Here is a 17,204-nt window from a genome sequence, read left to right as displayed (position 1 = left end):
TTTATAACAATACCCGTCCACCCTACCCCAAACGATATAACCTCTAACCCCAACCTGCAACCGCAATGCAAAGCTGTTGGAAAAAGATAAGACAAGGGGAGGTTTTTTTTCATCGAAGTGCGAGGCATTACTGTGCAGCACTGATAAACGTCCCTCTGCCACTTCCTGTCCCTGTTTTTTTGTGTGCTAATTTCTCCCTGAAGGTTATTTTTGTTGAACTAGTATTTCAGAGTGGCAAATAAGAGAGAGAAAATAACCTACAATTGCTCTAGGCTGGAGAACCTGAATTACTGGATGTGCATTACTCTGCTGTGGCCCTTACGCAGGGCAATTTCAAATTAATAAGACAAACAAATGCTCATCAAACAAATTTTGATGCCCTCAGGGGATGCGCAGCAGCAGAGCCCAACAACAATACAACATAGAACCCTCACCAAGAAAAAAAATCAACATTTCAGGAAAAACAAATTTAACATTATTCAAAAGTAAAATTGCAGGGGGGGGGGGGGAAATTCCCTCAATCTTTTTCTGGCGCACCTCGTGGCTCAGAGGTGGCTCACAGATGGCCGTAGCGTCCATTCCAAATTACAGCCTTCAACAAATGGCACAGATCAACCGCACAAGCTGCAGAGCACCTCGCGCAGCAATCAGATAATGAATGCGGTCAAAAAATGTAAAAATGGTAGGTGGAAATATTTCCTTTCCTGTCTTCCAACCCTTTCCCACAGACACGGAACAGACGAGGCTCTGTGTGCTCTGTGTGCAGCGGAGTCATTAAGTCAGCTACGGGCTACTGCGTGCGCTAATGACCGATGGCGACGGCTCGTTGGAGAAGGTGGTTGCGGTTTTAGCGCGGCTCCGCGCTCCTCTACTGAACCGCTGCCCGCAGAATTAATCCCAGCGGCGCGGCAGCTGAAAACGATCGACCCCCAAGACGCACAGGGGCGCTGGATCAAGCAACATCAGGCAGCGCGCTTCTTGGACGTCTGCAGCAGCTGTGTTTTATGACCCTAAAACTACACTTCATTCCTGAATTGAATGGGTAACCCGCGCCGGTTCAGCTGAGAAATGTCCAGCTTCTAATGTTCATTTTCTTTCCAATATCTGGAACAGACATCGCGCTTCCTGTGTGAGAAGAGGCCGAAAGAGGATACGGAAATGGAAAATGGGTCTTTGGCATTTTCTTCCAGTGCGTTACCAATGTGCTAAAATTGGTGGGAAAAAAAAAACCCGCTTATCGCATTAAATCTCCAAAACTCTTTCCCATGTAAACGTATTAAAAAAAAAAACATTTTTAAAAGACCTGTATCTTAAAGCATTTTTGATTAGGGAGCTGCGTCAGCATGCGTAGGCTGCAAAGGGACAAGCGAAGGTTTACTCCCTTCAGAAAAGAGAAGAAAAGAAACACGACGTTTCGGCTGTGGAGCCTTCTTCGGGTGCGTTTCTTCTCTTCTCTTTTCAGCGTGGAATAACCCTTTACTTGGTCCCCTGCGCCTTCAAGCCAAACGTTAAAACATTAAATTAAAGCAGAATGGCGCGCAATAAAGGGTCAAGATCCATACCTGAGCAGGTGTGCGAGACTGAAGTCTGGGGCGCACCAGGAGTCGAGCAGCCTGACCAGCCGCTCCTGCAGGGACGGGTGCCCGCGCACCAGCGACTCCGCCAGGCTCTGCTTGTCCAGGAGGATCAGGGGCACGCACACCTGTGCGGGCAGAGGGGCGCGGTGAGCGTGGGCACCGCGCGGGAAAACACCGCACGCGCCCTTGCTGTCCCCCCCCCACACTCCGAACCGCTCAATCAAACGGTCTCCGGCCAGGAACCTGGGGATCCGCCACCACTTAAAACCTCAAAAACCTCTGTTGCTTCACACTGTATGGAAATGCTAAAGCAGCAAGTCCTTTTCCAGGGTGCAGCTCCAGCCGCCCTCCCTAATTATTCTTTCAAGGGTCGTTAACCGATTGAGAGTAACTCGGACAGTGGCAGAAATCCTGACGGAGCGCCCCCCCCTGAGGGGATTGTTGCACCCCCACGCTCTCCGGACATCCCCACCTCCTCCACGTCCTGGTCTGCCTGCAGCTTCAGCTTCATGCTCAGCAGCGCCGCCTGCAGGGGGGGAGAAGATAGCGACGCCCTGTGAGCGACAACGGAATAAATGCGGCAGTCAGTAATAAAAACCTGTTCCAGAACACGGCTCCAGCCTGGGGGGGGGGGGGGGGGGTTGAATCTGCCCCTCACCTCTCTGTAGCTGCCACGGGCCAGCAGTTGCCCCCTCTGCTCCAGCAGCAGGTCCCGATCCAGGGAGGCCAGCTGGAAGATATTCAGCACGGCATCGGCGAAACTGGGCTGGTTCTCCACGACGAACCCCAGGGCCCGCAGCTGCAGGGGGCGCACCCTGGCCGCCGGCACCCCCTGCAGGCCAGCCTGGGGGTGCAGCCTCTGCCAGTGCAGGAACTCGGTGAGGATGCAGTAGCCCGGGGACGAGCTCTTCCCCTTCTGCACCCCGGGACAGCCATCCAGAACCTGCAGCAGCCCTTCGAGGGGGTCCCCCAGGGCCGAGAAGCCCCTCTGTGCCACGGCGTGCAGCTGGGGTGGGGGGGGAAGACATAGAACGAACACAATCTCAATTGTTTTGTTCAAGTCAAGCACGGCTAAACACACACACACACACACACACACACACACATTAAAACACAGGCGCCGTGGGGTGGAGCTAAGATCAACGCAGTCAAAATGGTAACAGAGGCGTTTCTGTGGACTTTGCACACCAGGGAACGCTGGGGAAAAAATAAAAGGGCTTGGCTGGCCACTCGCCCACCTTCTGCAGAATTCTCACAGCTCGTAATAGTACATTAGGATTTCGACAAAAGTCACACTGTCTGTCTACCTGCAGTGCTGCTCCACCCGATGACAGCCATGCAATGTGAAAGGAAAGACCCAAGTCTGAAACTTGGGATCAAGGGCTTTCAGAGCTGCAAAAGTGCACGTGGATTTCTCCATTCCTCCTGAAGGGACGGGCCTGTCACACCCCTGCCATTTACCAGGCACTGAATTCGGCTCAGATTGGCCTGCTCTCGGGCTTCTCGAACCCTTCCCAGTGGTCACCTTCCATGGCTGAGAAGATCCCGAACAGGGGAGTCCAGCACAACGTTACCTAACGACGACCAGGGGCGCGTGCAATTCAACTATTTGAGCAGCAGCACGGTTGTGCGGCTGACCGGGCGCTGCTCGGAAATGCATCCGGTTCCAAAGCCCGCTTTCTTCAACGCTGGGCGAAACCGAAAGAGTTCAAACTTAGGTGGAGATTCAAAAACGCCTCGCACATCCAGAGGACCACCCCAGAGCACACATTTGTCATCCCTGTCGCTCATGTCAGCTGAGGATCCTCAGCCCAGGCCGGCAGAACCCTACCTCTTCGAACTCCTTCCTGGCCCACAGAGCGAGCAGGGCGTCTCTGAGCTGGACAGGGTCAGCGTCTGGAAGACAGGAAGGTACCACTTTACTCCCTGTCCTGGGGGGAGGGGTGGATCAGTCCAACAGGGTGCTGGGGGGGGGTTAGGCGGACCACTGGGTCAGTAACGCACCCAACCCCTGGAAACCCAGAGGCCTCCATACTTTGGCTTTCACCCAGCCCCTTCGACGGCGATGCGCCCGGCTGACGGAACGACTCGGGGGGCAGGCGGAAACTTGCGGCCCTGTGGAACGGCGGGAGCCCTACAGCCTGTCACGTGACCCAGCGAGTTTCACATTTAGGCCTTTCGCACGGCCGCCTGCCCCAGGCCAGGGCTGACCGCCTGCCCCGGGCCAAGCCATCACCGGAACTTCCTCACGGTGCGGCTGCTCCGCGCTGCCTCCGGCACTCTGCGGTGGAAACGGCAGTACGAGGGAGAGTCTATCGGATCACCGCGGGCCAAACAATGGAGGACCGGCGCAATTTCTGATTTGTTTTTTCCCTGCAACCCCGCCACAATCGGCGCAGGCGCTGTGACTTCCTCACAGAAACGCCGAGGAAGACCGGGGGGACTTCACGCAGACGGACAGGTGACAGGTGAGCCCCTCCGGCTTTGCGACCCTTGACGCCAGCGTGCAGGGGGGGGGGGCCACTGCGGCGCCCACTTGGGGAGCGAGGGGGGGGGGGCATGAGACCCCCGCTGAGCTGCTGCTCTGCTGGAACATTACTGTATCACAACCCTGAGCCTTACCGGCTGTCGCCGCCCACGCAGTAAGAAACCAAAGCTGTTCAATCCGCTTCCCTGTTTATTTCGTGCGTCTTGGAAGTTTTTTTTTTTTTAGACGAGACGGCGCGGGACGGCATTGCGTAACTTTCATGTTTGACAGCAAGCTGACGGTGCACGATGCGGTTGTTCTGATGCACGCTATGCGCCCTACAGCTTCCCGGTATACGACTCCTGTGGGCTATACCCCACTCTCACCCCCTGACAGCGCACAACCCCAGTCCTATCCTACATGGTGCCGAACTACGGAAGCAAGATGGAAGAGGGGGGGAGAGACCGAGGGGATAAGCGGAGATCTCCTTGCACCCCCTTAGAGCCCAGGCTGTGTGCAGCGAGCCGTGGGATCACGGACAGCGCACGCATGCACGCGCAGACCTCACACGCACACGCCCGCTCGCGGTGATCTTTTCCCTTGCCGTTGTTGCAATGCCTCTTCTTGCAGGGAAGCCCGGGCTCTCTGGCACAGCGGGTAATAGAAAACACATTTGCTCCTCTCAGCGCCGGGCCCAGTGACAATCAGAGAGCGCAAGCAGGAGGAGGGAGGGGCGGCTGGCACCCGCACAGCATTGTGGAGCCAAGCCGCCCCAGCTGCACCAGCTGCACCAGCTGCACCAGCTGCACCAGCTGCACCAGCTGCACCAGCTGCGCAGGCCAGAGGATGACGAGCACTGGTGCAAAGCCTGCGCTCGGGCAGCAAGGCGCCGAAATCGGCGAGAGGCCACCTTCACCTCCAAGCACCTAAAACTTCACAACAAACTTACCGCTCTCATTTGCATTAGGTAATCTCTCCCCCTTCCCTTTCCCAGTTATAATGCAAAGGCTCCTATCCCCTGCTGCCCGGTGTTTATTATTTCAAATATTTTTTTAATGAAAGGGACCGCACAGCCCAGAGGAGCACAGGAATGCACAAACGCCATTCTGATGCCCTGAAAACAGATCGCTTGGAGTCTCCAGGATGGATCGAACACTTACACCCTAAGAAAACCCCTGCAGCAGGACCCTGCACAGCACATCGCCATCGGCCTACTGTGGGTGAAGGCGCTCGTGGCGAATGCCGGCTGAGCCCTGTTGATCACACCCTGTGGGACTGAGCCTGGGCTGCTGGGCTGGCTGAGAGAGGGGCTGGGATTTCTCAAGCGACACAGAGGGGCCGACATGACCAGGGGCACCTGCGGTCCGTTGGGAAGCGTGCAGTGTGGTCAGCAGACACAGCGCACCCCCCCCCCCCCCCCCGCCAGTCAATTCTAAATGTGCTGCAGCGGCGAAGAAGCCAGAAAGAGAACGAGCCGAGTCACAGCTGCCAATTCCAAAGTGGAACAAAAAGCAACAGAAGCTGGCAGATCCGTCACTAAAGGAGGAACAAGTGGATCGCCTTTCGCCGTTTCATTTCTAAGCTCGATTGGGGATCGAAACAACAGCTAAAAGGGCAATCGGATCTCACTAGGCAGGCGCTGCCGACGTAACTGAAGGCCGGGGAACCGCCTCGGTTTTTCGGAACGACCAAAAGGCGGCCGGAGCAATGAGGTCTTAAGCCCGTCGCCGTCGCGGGCCACCTGCCAGGTCACGGCTCCGCAGGGCAGAACGAAAGAAGGTAGGAGCAAAGTGGGCAGGTACCACGCGCACACGGAGGGCGAGACAGCGGCCCAGCTCTTCCTCACTCCTTCCCCAGCGAAGGGGAGGGGGGGGCCTCACAGGGGGTGTTTTTCTTGGCCAGGGCAAGATCCTGCTAACGGGATTCAAGATTCCCCGAGACAGGCTGCGGAATGGGAAGGAGTTGCTTTGGGAGGGGAAGGTGGTGGTGGGGGGGGGGGGGGGGGGGGGGGGTAGATTTCGGGATAAAAGGGAAGCGCAGGGGAGACGAGCCAAGCTAAACAAACCTCCCCTTGAGCAATCCCATCTGCTTGGACCTGCCTCGCTCCTCGCTCCCTCTCTCTCTGGCCGCCTTCTTCCACGCCAAAACTGCCCCCCCCCACCCCAAACCTCGCTTCCCCCAGTTCCTCTCCTCGCTTTCCTGCAAACCCCCCCCCCCCCCCCGACACACACACACCACCTTTCTTCCCCACCCCCCTCTCCCCCCTCTGTTTTGGAGAGTTCTGCGTTTGCCTCGGATATCCCCAGGAAAAGGCAACGCTTTGGTCATGGTGTAAAAATCCCGAAGCTCTGAACTGCAGTAACCTTCCTGACGGAGCCTGGGAAAATTCCCTCGCTGGCCTGGCCGGGCCGGGCCCGGCCTCCCCTGAGCCATGTCACCGGGACGAACCCGGCAGCACAGTGGGCTCTCTATTCCATAGGTGCTGCCCGCCGACAGCGTCAATGCGGCATTGTCCATTCCATAGGCAGCAGGAAGCTCGTTCCGTGCACTGCCGGTATAAATGCTGCATTGTGCATCTAGAGGGAGAGCTAGGCAGAGACTTCCTTAGAAAGGCCAGAACGAGCCTCAAGCACGACCCGCGCTAATATTTTGCAGACGCACATTGCTCTGGGGCTGAGGGGGGTTGACTGAGAACATTGTAAAAGACAGAACAAAATACTGCAGGGGGACTTCAAGCACTGCTTAGGGGAAGGTTACCGGCTTGAAGCCTAGCCGGGCCGGGCTGGGCCGGATCGGTCCTGGCAGGGGAGGAAGGGTTCCGTCGCATGCACCTCCTGGACCAGAACTCAATCTCTGCTGTAACGCCGTCCAGAATTTGAAAGGGGGGGGGGTTTTGCTCGATCTTAAAAAAATGGCGGTGACCCGATCAGACCGGCGGGCTTCCACGGGGGGGGACCGGGGGGAATGGAATTCAGAACGGAAAACAGGAGACACTTCTCCGGAGGGAGGATTATCGGAGATGGATGCCAGCTCCCCCATCAAGCGGTAGATGCCGCCTTTTAGTCGGAGTCTAAATTATCGGGAGTCCTGGATTATCGCCTCCAAACCGAGCTCCCGAGGACCTGCTGCTCGTTTATGCTGGGAAACTCTTTCGTCAAATGTTAAAGCTTTGAAAGCATCCTCAGAAGCAAATCTCCTTTCACTTTTCCAGCTAAACCTAAAGCCTCCCACTTGCACAATTCAGTTTTTTTTTCCCCCCAGCTTCTCCTCAGCCTGTGACACACAGGCAGAGCCGGGCTCTGGGACGGGAACTGGACCCCCGGCCACGACTGCGTTCCTCCGCACCTGCTCTCCGCCAAGGGAGGCCAGGAGCAGAGGAAAGCAGGATGTCGTCCGGTACCTCTGGGGGGCAATCAGCAGATTCCGTGGGTCCGGTCGAATAACCCGTCCCTCCTCTCTCTCTCTCTCTCGGACTCGGGAGAGCGCTCCTGCTGGACTTCCCCGTTCCCAGGCTCCGGCGCTCTCAGGAGGGGCCAGGAAGAGCTGGCACGGAGCTGCCCTTCCTGCCGGGCTGAGGGCACTTCCAGGCAGCGGGGCGCTATGCCAAGGCGGCCAGAAAAACAGCGCCGGGGCGGGGAGAGGAGCGGGGGCAGGGAGCAGGGAGGACAGGGGTGGGGGAGCCGACGCAGCCGGACGGGGGAAAAACAAAAAAAAAAAGAGACATAGCATCACCGCGCAGGTGGAGGACGGGAGTACGTCTCTCCCTTACTGCGCGCGGTTCGGTCCCAACCGCCGACCACAGCGGCTGTACTGCCAAAATGAAATCGGTGCTCTTGGAGCGCGGGGCGGAGATTTAACGCAACGCAAGGGGGGGGGGGGGGGGGAAGAGAAGCTGCTCGTGACGGAAGGCGCGCCCCCTCTTCCCGAGAACGAGGAAGAACCGGGATGGATGGCTGAAAAGAAAAACATAAACGGTATATCCTGGCCAGGTACCGTACTACGCTTTCAAAGCTTTAACATTCGACAAAGAGTTTCCCCAACACAAACGAGCAGCAGGTCTCCCTCAGGAGCTCCCACAAGGCTCGGACAGCGCGGGGGGTTTTGTCCATCACCCGTTTGGCGTGAGCATCATGGGAGGACTGGAAGGGTCTCCGATTTGCAGCTGCATGAAAACAGCTTCCCCCACCCCCACCCAGGAAAAACTGGCCAAACTCGGCTCCGAGATCTACCCGCAGGAACATCGTCATCGTGCCGTCCCACCCCCCCACCCCGCGCTTCGCTGTCGGGAGGGGCTGCAAGTGCCAGGTCACGCGTCTTCAAACCAGCTGGACTCCCTCTTTAAAAAAAACCCCCTTCAGCGCTATTGTAAACACTGAGAAACAGAAACCCGATGTGCCTGATTGCTCGCAGAGCTGGCGAAAGTCCCTGCACGGCTACTCGAGACAGGTCTGGCAGGAGCTGCTTGAACGGGTTTTTGTCCCCCCAGAACGCCAAGGCGCCAGAATTCGAACTGTGGCACACCGCGGTTCACCCCTTTCTTTGCCTTTCAATCTCTCCCAGACGCGAGGACTTCTGTTTCAAGTGCCGCTGACCTGCTCCGAACAGGGCCCTGCGGGCCAGACCTCTGGCCCCAGTCGCGGCCCCAGACCTCCGGCGAGGAAAGCCTCACCGAACAGGGTAACAAGCAAAGAAAACATTTGATCTGTGGGCTCCCTCTGGATAACTCCCCCCCCAGAGATATGCTACATTAATCCACCCCCCCTCAGGTTCCCAGGGCATGATCGCTGCCCCACTGCAACACTCTGGGGGCTCTCTGCCCGTCGGGGTGCCCCAGACAGCTAGGGTGGCCCCAGCGGTAGTCTAGGGCCCACAAAATGACACTATGAGCAGAATACAAGCCAGCCTTCAATGCATTCCTAAAACATTACAGATGGAAATTAGGGCCTGCTGCATGTCGCCTGGAGGGAGCCGGTGGTGTAAGGGTTAGGGTATTGTCCGTGCGGGGTTCAGGATTAGGGGCTTTGTTTCCAACACACGATTAATCAGCCACAGGGGTCACAGAGGTTACAGCAGTCACGTCATCGAATCATTACACATCATAATATAATCTGCACCCTGTAATCCAGAGTGGCGTCCACAAACGCCCGTCCAGCGAAGAACGCAGACTCGCAGGGCCTGCTGTCAGCACCTTGTCGTCTGGTTTCGTTTTCTTATCTACATGAACCCAGCGTCACTCCTCGGACTCCCGATCGATTCCTTCGACCCACAGCGGGGCAGCACAGGGAAGGGGCTCCCTCTTCTCCCGGCCGCCGAGAGCAGGAGAGCTCGACCCGCCCCGTCCCGCCCTGGACTGTCCCTCCCCGGACCGCCCCGTCCCGTCCCTCCCTGGACCACCCCGGACTGTCCTGCCCCGGACTGTCCCTCCCTGGACCGCCCCGTCCCGTCCCATCCCTCCCTGGACCACCCCGGACTGTCCCTCCCTGGACCGCCCCGTCCCGTCCCATCCCTCCCTGGACCACCCCGGACTGTCCCTCCCCGGACCTCCCCGTCCCGTCCCGTCCCTCCCTGGACCACCCCGGACTGTCCTGCCCCGGACCGCCCCGGACCGCCCCGTCCCGTCCCGTCCCTCCCTGGACCACCCCGGACCGTCACCGCCCCAGCCCCCACTCACCCCGGGCCTCGGAGCCTGCGCTCATCTTTCACTCTGGGACGTCCCGAGATGACAGCTCCCCCGGCCGGCCTGCTGCTCCCGCTGCCCTGGGGGGAGAGAGGAGGCACAGAGGTGAAACAGCGCCGCCTGCAGGGACACTGGGGCTGGGATCTGGGGGCCGCGGGGAGTGCTCATGGAGCTCTGGGGGCTGCAGAGTGTTGTGTGCATGTTTCGGGGTGGCGAGGGGTACCCAAAAAATCCTGGAGAGCCCTCGGTGCCAGACGACGGGCCCTGCAAATGAAATTGCTCATTATAACCCCCCCCCCACACACACACACACACACACACACACACACACACACACAACGCCGTGCGTGCTACACTGCACACGTTTAATCTCTGTTGGGTTTCCCATCTTCACATGGTCCGACCCAAATTTAACAGCCCAAGGTGTCGGGTCCACGTCTCCAGCTCTCCCTCGGCTCCACACAGGCAGCGGAGAGGAAGGCTGGGGGGGGGCGCTGGCCCAGGCTCAGCTGCCCTCTGGGAAACGCAGTCATAGACGGGGGAAGTCTGCCAGCTGGACCGGGGAGAGAGTTTCTGCCGGGTCGGAGGATGTTTTCTTAGGTCTGGAGTCGGCTGTTTCTTTTTCTCTGCTAACACAGTGGGAGTCTCTTGGCTCACGGCCCCTCACTTTGCAGCTCAGAGGAGTCTGAGCCAGGCTCCCACAGTGCGGGGCTGCTCTCTGCCGCCCTCCGGTGGAGGGCCTGAGGCACTGCATCACCAGCCCCCCCCCCCACCCTTAACAGGAGGGAAGGAATTCTAATGCACAGGGCCTCTCAGTTCTTTCTGTTCACGCTGACCCGGGCAGGACTGTGTGGGCTCTGTCGTTTGCTGAACTGTCCAGATTTTCTGTCCATTTCATCCAATTCGCCTATTTGAAGCTTTAAAACTGAAATATTAAACTATCAAGCTGCTGAAGGTTGCTGTTAGGCCTGTTAGGAACACAGCTGAAGACCACTGTTCAAAAGTCATCTAGATATGTTATACAAAAATAATTTAAATATTCACAGTCACATTTTATATATGTGATCTGCATAGAGCCACATGTTCATAAGAATAGCACAATGTCGCCCCCTGGTGGTCATTCCCCAACAATGGAGCTACGGTCTCCAATCGGCACTTGGTAGTACAATAAGAGATGGTTTTGCCCTCATAAATTCAAATTCTTCTTATATAACACTTGTAAATGCACACAGAAAGAACCTGTGCAGAGAAATGGGCTGCAAATTCCTTAAGAAACTAGAGCCAAAAGCACAGGGTGATAACACACATTGCCCGAGACAGATACCAATACCGCCTACAGCAAGGACACTGAACAGATGCAATCACAGAGGTGATGAAGAGATCCCGATCAATACTGCAAGGCCCCTGATTAATACCGCAGGGTTACAATATTCTTCTTATTATTAATTCCTTACACTTCCTGATCAACACCACAGGGTTCCCAATCAATACCACAGAGTCGCCGATCAATACCTCCTTGCTTTGCTTGTATTGGAGGTGGGGGGACACACCCACTAGAGAACTGTGATGCCACAGGGCCTTTCCGTCACCAAAAAGACTGTGAGCCCCCCCACCTTCCTCCTTGAGCTCTCTGCCTTCTGACCCAATGCAGTCACCCTTCCATTTCCAAAACTACAGCGTAGGCACCGCCCAAGTGGGGAGACAGGAAACATGGGGAAAAAAGACAACAAAATTCTCGGCACCACCCACCCCGAGTCGTTTTTCCAAAAAGAAATGACAGCATCCAGTGGAACGGTGCTGGTCTGGGCCCCTCCCTCTCGGCGTTTGACGAGTACACGCGTGCACAGGTCCACACAGGCAGACACACACACGCACACGCGCACGCACGCTTCCTCTGTCCCCCTCCCTGCACAAACATGCCCTCGGCCAAGCGTCCTAGCTCTTCACAGTGTCCCTAAACCTGCGCTAAGCCGAGACATCCCCAGTGCAGCGTGTGCGTGTGCGTTGGCTGGCCTGATCTCCCCTGCTGTGCTCCCAGGCTGTTAAAGAGGAGGTGCGCCTGCCTCCCAGCTGCACAGCTCACTCCTGCGGCTTCGCACTGCCTCCCAGCTGCACAGCTCACTCCTGCGGCTCACAGAAGACGAGCTATTCCCATCCAGCCACTTTCTAACTGCTTTTTCCAGTACTGGGTCTTGGGGGAGCTGGAGCCTATCCCAGCAACAAGCAACAGGCACAAGGCAGGATACACCCTGGACAGGAGGCCTGCCCATCGCAGGGCACACAAACACACACACACAATTACGCCTGGGCCAACTTTCCCCCGAAGCCAATGAACCCACCATTGTGTCTTTGGACTGGGGCAGGTAATGGGAGACACCAAAGGAAACCCACACAAACCCGGGGGGGAACATGCAAACTCCACACAGACAGCACCCAGGGCCCCCGCGCTATGAGGCTGCAACGCTGGCCCCTGCACTACCAGGTAATGTGATTCCCCACCACCACCAGTGTGCAGCCCCACCTGGATGATGCGCCAGTCCGCTCCCCACACACCAGCTCTCAGTGGGGAGGAGAGCAGAGTGATGGAGCCAGTTCAGAGATGGGGGTTATTAGGAGGCCACGACTGGTAAAGGCCAGGGGGGAAATTTGGCCAAGACACTGTGGTAACAGTCCTACTCTTTTCGAGAAACACCCCGGGTTTGTGAATGACCACAGAGAGTCGAGACCTCAGTTTTACGTCTCATCTTTAGAACGACGCCTTTTTACAGTACAGTGTCCCCGTCACTATACTGGGGCGTTAGGAGCCACACAGACCTCAGGGTGAGCGCCCCCTGCTGGCCCCACTAACACCTCTTCTATCAGCAGCCTTAGCTTTCCCAGGAGGTCTCCCATCCAGGTACTGGCCAGGCTCACACCTTTCTGAGAAGCAGGATGATAGCAGCTGGCATAACTCTCAACGCCAGTGAGGGGGGGGGGGGGGGAGGTTCTCTGAAGCGAGCAGCAATTTTCCCTGGGATAACCAGGATAATCCACATTCCAAACGAGCTCATCACTTCCCCCAGACAGCCGCCCCGGGAGAGGCGCTTCTGGGAAGACAGATCTATCCCACTGGTTTCCGGGGGGGGGTTTGAAGGCTAGGCCAGGGGGTGAAGGGGGTCATTTCAACGGCTTGGTCCAGAACATCTGGGAAAGCAGGGAGAATGGAGGGCCCGGATGAAAGCTTGCTCAGGGTCCCGGCCTGAGAGCCGAGGAGCGACACCTGGCCAGGAGCGGGAGGCTAAGGAGGGGGCACGAGGCAGGCCCACAGCCACACTCCCGACCCCCCCCTGGGGGAATAAAGGCCGGCACGGGGCCGGGGACGCAGCACAGCAGATTGCTGGCGTGATGCCTCCTTTTGTCATTGTAATGGCCCCCCCACCCCCGCCAATTAGAGGAACAATAGAGGCACGCGCTCGATCCGCTGGGAGCCCCCCTACTCCTCTCCAGCACCGTGATGCCCCAGCAGACGCAACGCCAAGCAAACGCCAAGCTACTCGTTCAACCCCCCCCCCCCCCACCCCCCCACACACCACGCCAAGTAACGGCCTAACCCAGTCCGCTCCCCCACACACCAGCTCTCAGTGGGGAGGACAGCAGAGCGATGGGTGTGATGGATGATGGATGATTTGGCCAGGACACTGGGGTAACACCCCTACCTTAGCTTTCCCAGGAGGTCTCCAGTCCAGGTACTGGCCAGGCTCACGCCTGCTGAGCTCCAGTGGGGCTGCCAGCTGTGAGCAGCAGGGTGACAGAGCTGCTGACAAACACCCCAGCTTTGTGACATCTCCGTTTCAACACCGCATCACACTTCTCCCCGAAAGCCCGTCGGGATTTTTTTTCATCCGATCTGTCCGATTTTGACTTCCGCTCTTGAGAGCCTCTTGTTTTTAACGCTGCGCAGGGGCGAAAGTCAACTTAGACCGTCTGCTGAAGAAGCCGGCCTATTTCATTTCCAAATGCTCGTTTTTTAACCAGCTGCGGTGAAAGTTTAAGCACGCACAAGCCTGGACCGAAAACAAGTGATCCCATCAGTGTATTCAACACTGAGAGAGCACAGTAGTAGAGAGCCGAGGAGTTTACTGCCATAATAACACGTACACTGGGATGCTTATGCGCTCTGATCTCTCGGGACACACGCAGTACAGCAGACAACACCACACAATGGAGACAGTACATTACAAACAGAATAATTACAACCAGTAACAATAAATGAAAAAAAAAACCCACTGTACACCAGGCAAAAAAATGAAGAGTGCAGAGGTGCACTGAGTTGGAGGGACTGCAGTTACAGCTGTTGAGGTTGCGTACTGCAGTACGGTAGACGCTGTTCTTTAGCCTAATTAAGTCTAGTTGCAGTTATAATTAATAATAATTGCTTACACTTATATAGCGCTTTTCTGGACACTCCACTCAAAGTGCTTTACAGGTCATGGGGATCCCCTCCACCACCACCAGTGTGCAGCCCCACCTGGGTGATGCGACAGCAGCCATAGTGCGCCAGAACGCTCCCCACACACCAGCTCTCAGTGGGGAGGAGAGCAGAGTGATGAAGCCAGTTCAGAGATGGGGATTATTAGGAGGCCATGACTGGTAAGAGCCAATGGGAAATTTGGCCAGGACACCGGGGTTACACCCCTACTCTTTTCGAGAAACGCCCTGGGATTTTTAATGACCACAGAGAGTCAGGACCTCGGTTTTACGTCTCATCTGAAGGACGGCGCCTGTTTTTACAGTATAGTGTCCCCGTCATTAAACTGGGGCATTAGGACCCACATGGACTGCAGAGTGAGCGCCCAATGCTGGTCCCACTAACACTCCAGCAACAACCTCAGTTTTTTTCCCCAGGAGGTCTCCCATCCAGGTACTGGCCAGGCTCACACCTGCTGAGCTCCAGTGTGGCTGCCCGCTGTGAATTGCAGAGTGATTTGTTCCAGTTAAAGCAGGTCATCATTACAGTGGTCGGGGCGTTCTGACCTTGGAAAATTCAAAAACTGCGGGGAGAGAGAGAGAGAGGCGACTCAACAACTTACACGCGCAGCGAAGGGGCACCGCCGTGACTCCAAGCGCAACAGCGACCCCCACCGGCGGCGCCTGGGAGAACACACACACAAGAGGCACGAATGAGTCGGCAAGCGCGCTTCACACGGAGTAAAAACATTCACACAGCCAAGTCACACATCAAACACGCTGGCAACCGCCTCTTCAGACATCACCCGTGCACTTACAGCCGGCAAGGTCTCAAACTGAGCCCCAAACAGCGGCTGAATCACAATATTGCGATCAACCCTCTGTGACACTCGGGATCTCGTCTCCCATCCCGTTTTCAGGAGCACAAATATTAGTATACTTCAACTCGCACATGAAATACAAACGTGAAGCAAGCGGGTTTTTAATTTTAACGTGGAATTTTTTTTTTTTAAACCACGAGTGCGGAGGTGAACGAGACGGCCCCCGGTTTAAAAAAAAAATAATCAAAGCTCTTCACTAGTTCATCTCTGACACAGACTTACACGGGTGGTTGTTGCTGTTGTTCTGGTTGGCTGTTTTTTTTTTAATATTTTTATTTCGTTATCCTGCCTGGCTGCTGCTTGGGTCCACACGGAAATTGTGAAACGCTGCCTTCAGGACGCTGAAGGTGCTTCGCTGTTTACACAAACACACACACACACGGTTAAAATAAATACAGCTGGATAAAATGACGTTTTGAAAGGAGGCGAGGTGAGGAACAGCTACATATAACGGCAACACCTAACTCCCCGCAAGACAGCCGCGTTTCTCCCGGACGTGACAACTGGACGAACCCTCCTAAGTTTCTGTGCCGTGTCCACCCGGCCCCGGGTTCTTGTTGTGTTTTGGTGCTGTCTGTGAAGGGGACAGGGCCGCCCGTTGCTCGGACCGCTCCTCGGCGCGCACACGCTCGCAGCGGCAGCAGCAGGAAGTCGGTTCGGTTCGCCCGTCGGAAGCGAGCGCCCCGCGGAAATGCTCCCCCCCCCCACCTCGGAACCTTCGGGAGCGGTGCCGCTTGTTCGCTCCGTGCCGCAAAACCCGTTACACATGACGTGTACAGCAAACGTGTGGATTTCGGCCGGTAATTATTCGGCATAGGACTATGTTACAAAACATTCTGTGCCTGTATATATATACACACATTCATCAGTGCCGCGTATTTGATCAAATGACTACTGTGATATTCTCACGACGCTTTCTAGATTCGTTTATTTGTGGATATTGTAGAATTCGTTACAATATATACAAAGTTGTGTCGGCTTAGAGTCGCAGAACTTGGATCTTTAAGCATTTAAAGGTGAATGTCGGATTTCAGGAGTTTGATGTTATGTTGTACTCACTGGCAGATGTAATATGAAAAAGCATGTATTATATACACAGAACGGTCTGTTGCTATTCACACCTTTAATGCTTATAAGGTGTAAATGCAATTTTGCTTAAATTCCATTAAAGTCTTCAAAAATAAGGCCAAAGGCTCAGGTGATCTCCTTTGTATTGATGTTCAATAAAAAAAATTGAAAGAAATATTCTCAGGAAGTGTCGACTTTATCATCATTCATAATGAGGAACTATTTTCTCTGATGAAGAGCATTTTTTTCCCTCATATAATACTAGTAAACCACATAAGCAAAACTCCCGATGGGTAAACAAATATGGATTTTAGATGTTGATTTCAAAGCAGAAGAGGGAGAGAGTTAAGTACTTTTTTATTTAGAAGAACAAGTAATAGGTTTATCCCATGCTGAAAAGAGAAGAAAGAAAACACAACGTTTCGGCCGTGGAGCCTTCTTCAGGTCTGACCACCTGAAGGAGGCACCACGGCCGAAACGCTGTGTTCTCTTTCTTCTCTTTTCAGCAGGGAATAATCCTATTACTTGTTCCTTTGCAGCCTACGCGTGCTGACGCAGCCGCCCACCTGAACTGTTCATTTAGAGGTTAGCCGATTAGCCTGCCCCGTGCTTCTCACAGGTACGTCCGGAGGGTGTATACACGGGGATAAAGAGAGCCCCATCGCTGCAACGACAGCTTTCATTTTGCATGTTGTATTTGACTAAGGCGCAGTGTCCGCTAGGCGCGGCACCTGGCGGCTTGTCACGTTAAAGGCGCGCCCTCGCTCGGGCCGGGGCGTGCTGCCTGGCACCCTCGGTCACGTGAGCTGCCCCCCCCCCCTCTCCCCTCGGGCCCCTGGTTACGGGGGAAAGCGTCGCTAAGGAAGTGGAACGTCCGGGCGCCGCGAGGGGAGCAGCAGCAGTCCCTGCATGTCCAGCCCCACGCGTGTGCTGGACACTACGCGTGTAGCTCCGAATACAGCTGGCACTCCAGAGTGTGGAGGGGCGCCCGAGCAGCCACGGCTAGCTATCTGCTTTTTTAACGGGTGAGAGACTTCAGCATCCCTTGCCGGGTGAGAGACAGCCTCTGTATTTTTTTTTCTCTCTCT

At 55.8% G+C, this 17,204-nt stretch overlaps 1 protein-coding gene across 5 annotated transcripts in view; it reads right to left on the bottom strand.

The window, feature by feature from the left end:
* Window positions 1–15,714, bottom strand: part of exd3 (exonuclease 3'-5' domain containing 3) — a 75,378-nt gene extending 59,664 nt beyond the window's left edge. For 2 of the 5 annotated variants that reach the window (XM_088940426.1, XM_088940429.1), the window contains exons 1-8: window positions 15,562–15,690; window positions 15,271–15,403; window positions 14,791–14,851; window positions 9,716–9,801; window positions 3,409–3,473; window positions 2,236–2,583; window positions 2,050–2,103; window positions 1,563–1,702 (exon numbers count right to left, since the gene is read on the bottom strand). In XM_088940426.1, coding sequence (XP_088796552.1) covers window positions 1,563–1,702; window positions 2,050–2,103; window positions 2,236–2,583; window positions 3,409–3,473; window positions 9,716–9,740 — 632 coding nt within the window. In that variant the 5' untranslated portion in view covers window positions 9,741–9,801; window positions 14,791–14,851; window positions 15,271–15,403; window positions 15,562–15,690. Of the gene's footprint in view, window positions 1–1,562; window positions 1,703–2,049; window positions 2,104–2,235; window positions 2,584–3,408; window positions 3,474–9,715; window positions 9,802–14,790; window positions 14,852–15,270 lie in introns of all 5 variants that reach the window. The other 3 variants (XM_088940430.1, XM_088940425.1, XM_088940427.1) reach the window with 3 other exon arrangements.
* Between the last annotated feature and the right edge of the window lie 1,490 nt (window positions 15,715–17,204).

Source organism: Atractosteus spatula, chromosome 23, assembly GCF_055471065.1.
Source record: "Atractosteus spatula isolate fAtrSpa1 chromosome 23, fAtrSpa1.hap1, whole genome shotgun sequence".
In the NCBI taxonomy this organism is placed as follows: domain Eukaryota; kingdom Metazoa; phylum Chordata; class Actinopteri; order Semionotiformes; family Lepisosteidae; genus Atractosteus; species Atractosteus spatula.
The sequence above is the reverse complement of the archived record's forward strand: the minus strand, read 5'-3'. Positions and strand labels throughout refer to the sequence as shown.